This window comes from Lipotes vexillifer, unplaced genomic scaffold (assembly GCF_000442215.2).
Source record: "Lipotes vexillifer unplaced genomic scaffold, Lipotes_vexillifer_v1.1 scaffold274, whole genome shotgun sequence".
In the NCBI taxonomy this organism is placed as follows: Eukaryota; Metazoa; Chordata; class Mammalia; order Artiodactyla; family Lipotidae; genus Lipotes; species Lipotes vexillifer.
Window position 1 is genome coordinate 382,599 of NW_006777033.1, and position 2,210 is coordinate 384,808.

General features: G+C 68.0%; 1 protein-coding gene across 3 annotated transcripts in view; it reads left to right on the forward strand.

Moving 5' to 3' along the window:
- Positions 1-809: 809 nt before the first annotated feature.
- MIER3 (MIER family member 3) overlaps positions 810-2,210 on the forward strand; it is a 31,017-nt gene continuing 29,616 nt past the window's right edge. Inside the window, exon 1 of one of the 3 annotated variants that reach the window (XM_007450754.1) lies at positions 810-837. In XM_007450754.1, coding sequence (XP_007450816.1) covers positions 829-837 — 9 coding nt within the window. In that variant the 5' untranslated portion in view covers positions 810-828. The remainder of the gene's footprint in view (positions 838-2,210) is intronic. The other 2 variants (XM_007450753.1, XM_007450755.1) reach the window with 2 other exon arrangements.

The window sequence follows — 2,210 nt, forward strand, 5'->3', positions numbered from 1 at the left end:
CAACCTCTAGTACTGTTCTAATTTTTTTTCCCGAATGTGCAGAGTTTGTATTTTACAAGCACCTTCTTTGAATCGTGCAACTCTATTCACTATCACTTCTTTGCCCTGTTGATCTTTTGCCTTTTCTTCCGTACTGTCACTATCTTCCAAAGCCTGTTTGGCAAATGACCACTTCCACCGTCCACTCCATGGGCCAGTGTACGCTGATCTGCATCCCCCATCCCTGCAGGTCTCTTAGGGGAAACCGCAAAATGCCTGGTCGCTGTCCTCTCGTTCTGGACTGACACTGCAGTCCATCAGCCACTTCTTCCATTTCTCGGGGCTTCCTCTCGGCCATCCACCACCTCCTCTCTTCTTACTTAGGGAAGTCTGTCGAGTTGTCCCTCCAAGTCTCTTGCCCCTCTCCCCAACGCCCTCCCGGACTGGAGCGTCTGTCGGTCGGTCCGCAGCCGCCCCGGCCGGTTCTTGGGCCTCGACTGGGTGGACATGGGTCTGTCCTGCGCCGATGTTTCCATCCATCCCCGTCTGCCTCCAATTCGGCAGGAACTTTACTCCAGTCGAGAGGCGAAGGGCGGGTGAGCGCGGGTGCGGGTCGAGGCGCCCGCAGCGGGCGCGGGGCGCGGCGAGGGGCGCCGGATGGGGTGGGCTTGCGAGCGGGCTGGGGGTGTCGCGGGTCGCCCTGCCCTATAAGGGGCCGAGCCGCCTCCGCCGCCGGGCGGGTGCCGGGCGGACCGCCGCGGCGGCGGCGGCGGCGGCGGCTGCTATTGGCTCAGGCTCCCCATCCGGGGACTGGGCTCGGCGCTGCTCGTTCGCCCTAAAGGTACCAATATGGCGGAGGTGAGCAGGGAAACCGGGCAGGAGCGGCCGGGCTGGAGCGGGTGCCCGGCGGCCTCCCGCGGTCCCCGAGCCGGCTTGGGGGATCCGGGACCCTTCCCGCGGCCCTGCGGGGGGCGGCGTGGCGGCGCGGGGCCGCGGGGCGGTGACGGGCGGCGGCGGGGCCGGCCGGGGGGCGGGAGCGGGCGCGGGAGCTGTCTCCCTCCGGGACTAGGCCGCGGCGGCTCCTGCCCCGACCCGGCCGGGCGACGGGGCCGGACGGGAGGCGGTGGCCGGCGGCAGCGAACCCCGGCCCGCGGACGCCGCCGTGCCGTGCCCCCGGGCAGCTGACGCGGGCCGCCGAAGCCTCCGCGCCGCCTCCTGGGGCCGGGGTGGGTGGAAACCGGCCGATCCCCCCCTCCGCGGCCGGATTGCAAAGCGGGGAGCGGGCTGCGCCACTGCCCTGCTGGAGGAGTGTTCTGTGCCCCCAGCCCATTGGGTCCAGGCTGCAGTGCGAAGGAGCCTCACGCTCCACTTTGCTCCGGGCGCGGAGGCGAGCGGGATGCGCGGCCGCTGGGCTTCGTGAGAGGCGAGCGGGACTCCCCGCCCCGCAGCCCGGGAGGTGCGGGAGCTTCTGTGGGTAAACGGGGAGGACCAAGACCCTCGACGCTCTCTCCACGGACTTTCGGTAGCCCCACTTTCCTCCGAGCTTAAGGGGGGAGGCAGGGCGAGCGGAGCTGCCCTGGCCGTGTCCCCCGGGACTGGTGAGCTTGGGGGGAGGGGGTGGCGCAGCAGAAGCCCCTCGTCAGGAGCCCGCTAGGGCGAGGGGCTCGCTGGCGGGCCCGGGGAGCGACTGAACACCCTGGAAGGAACCAGCATCTCTGGGACTTCGGATCCGCGTCTCCGGACGCCGGAGAGAGTATGGGGGGGCTTGAGCTTTGGTTTGGGGGCGAGTGTCCGGTTGAGAGCTGGCTACGCTCGGGGGCAGAGGACAGCCCAGGAATTGGGCCCCAGGAGGTGGACTGGATGCGCAGGGCGAGTCCCTTACAGGAAAGGGTGTTAGGTTGCGAGTTGTTGTTTGGGGCCGTGGAGAGCCAGGTGGGATTTTGGGGACTCCTGAGATGCCGGGGTATGGGGGACCGATGCTGTGAGCCGACTGCTCTGGGTTGTGCTTCTCTACTTTGTAACTTGCTGAGCTCCAAGCGGAGTCTTGGAGTTGCCAGTTAGACACGGGGCTTCGTCCCCGGTGTGCGAGTTTGTACACTACGGACTCGGGGAGGAAGGCGAGGCAGCCAAGAGGGGCCCGAAAGGGGCCGGGAGCGATTGGAGCGAAGCTACGTCTTGCACTTTTGGCAGCTGCGGAGGAGCGCTGGGCCCGCCTCCTCTGCGCCCTGTCG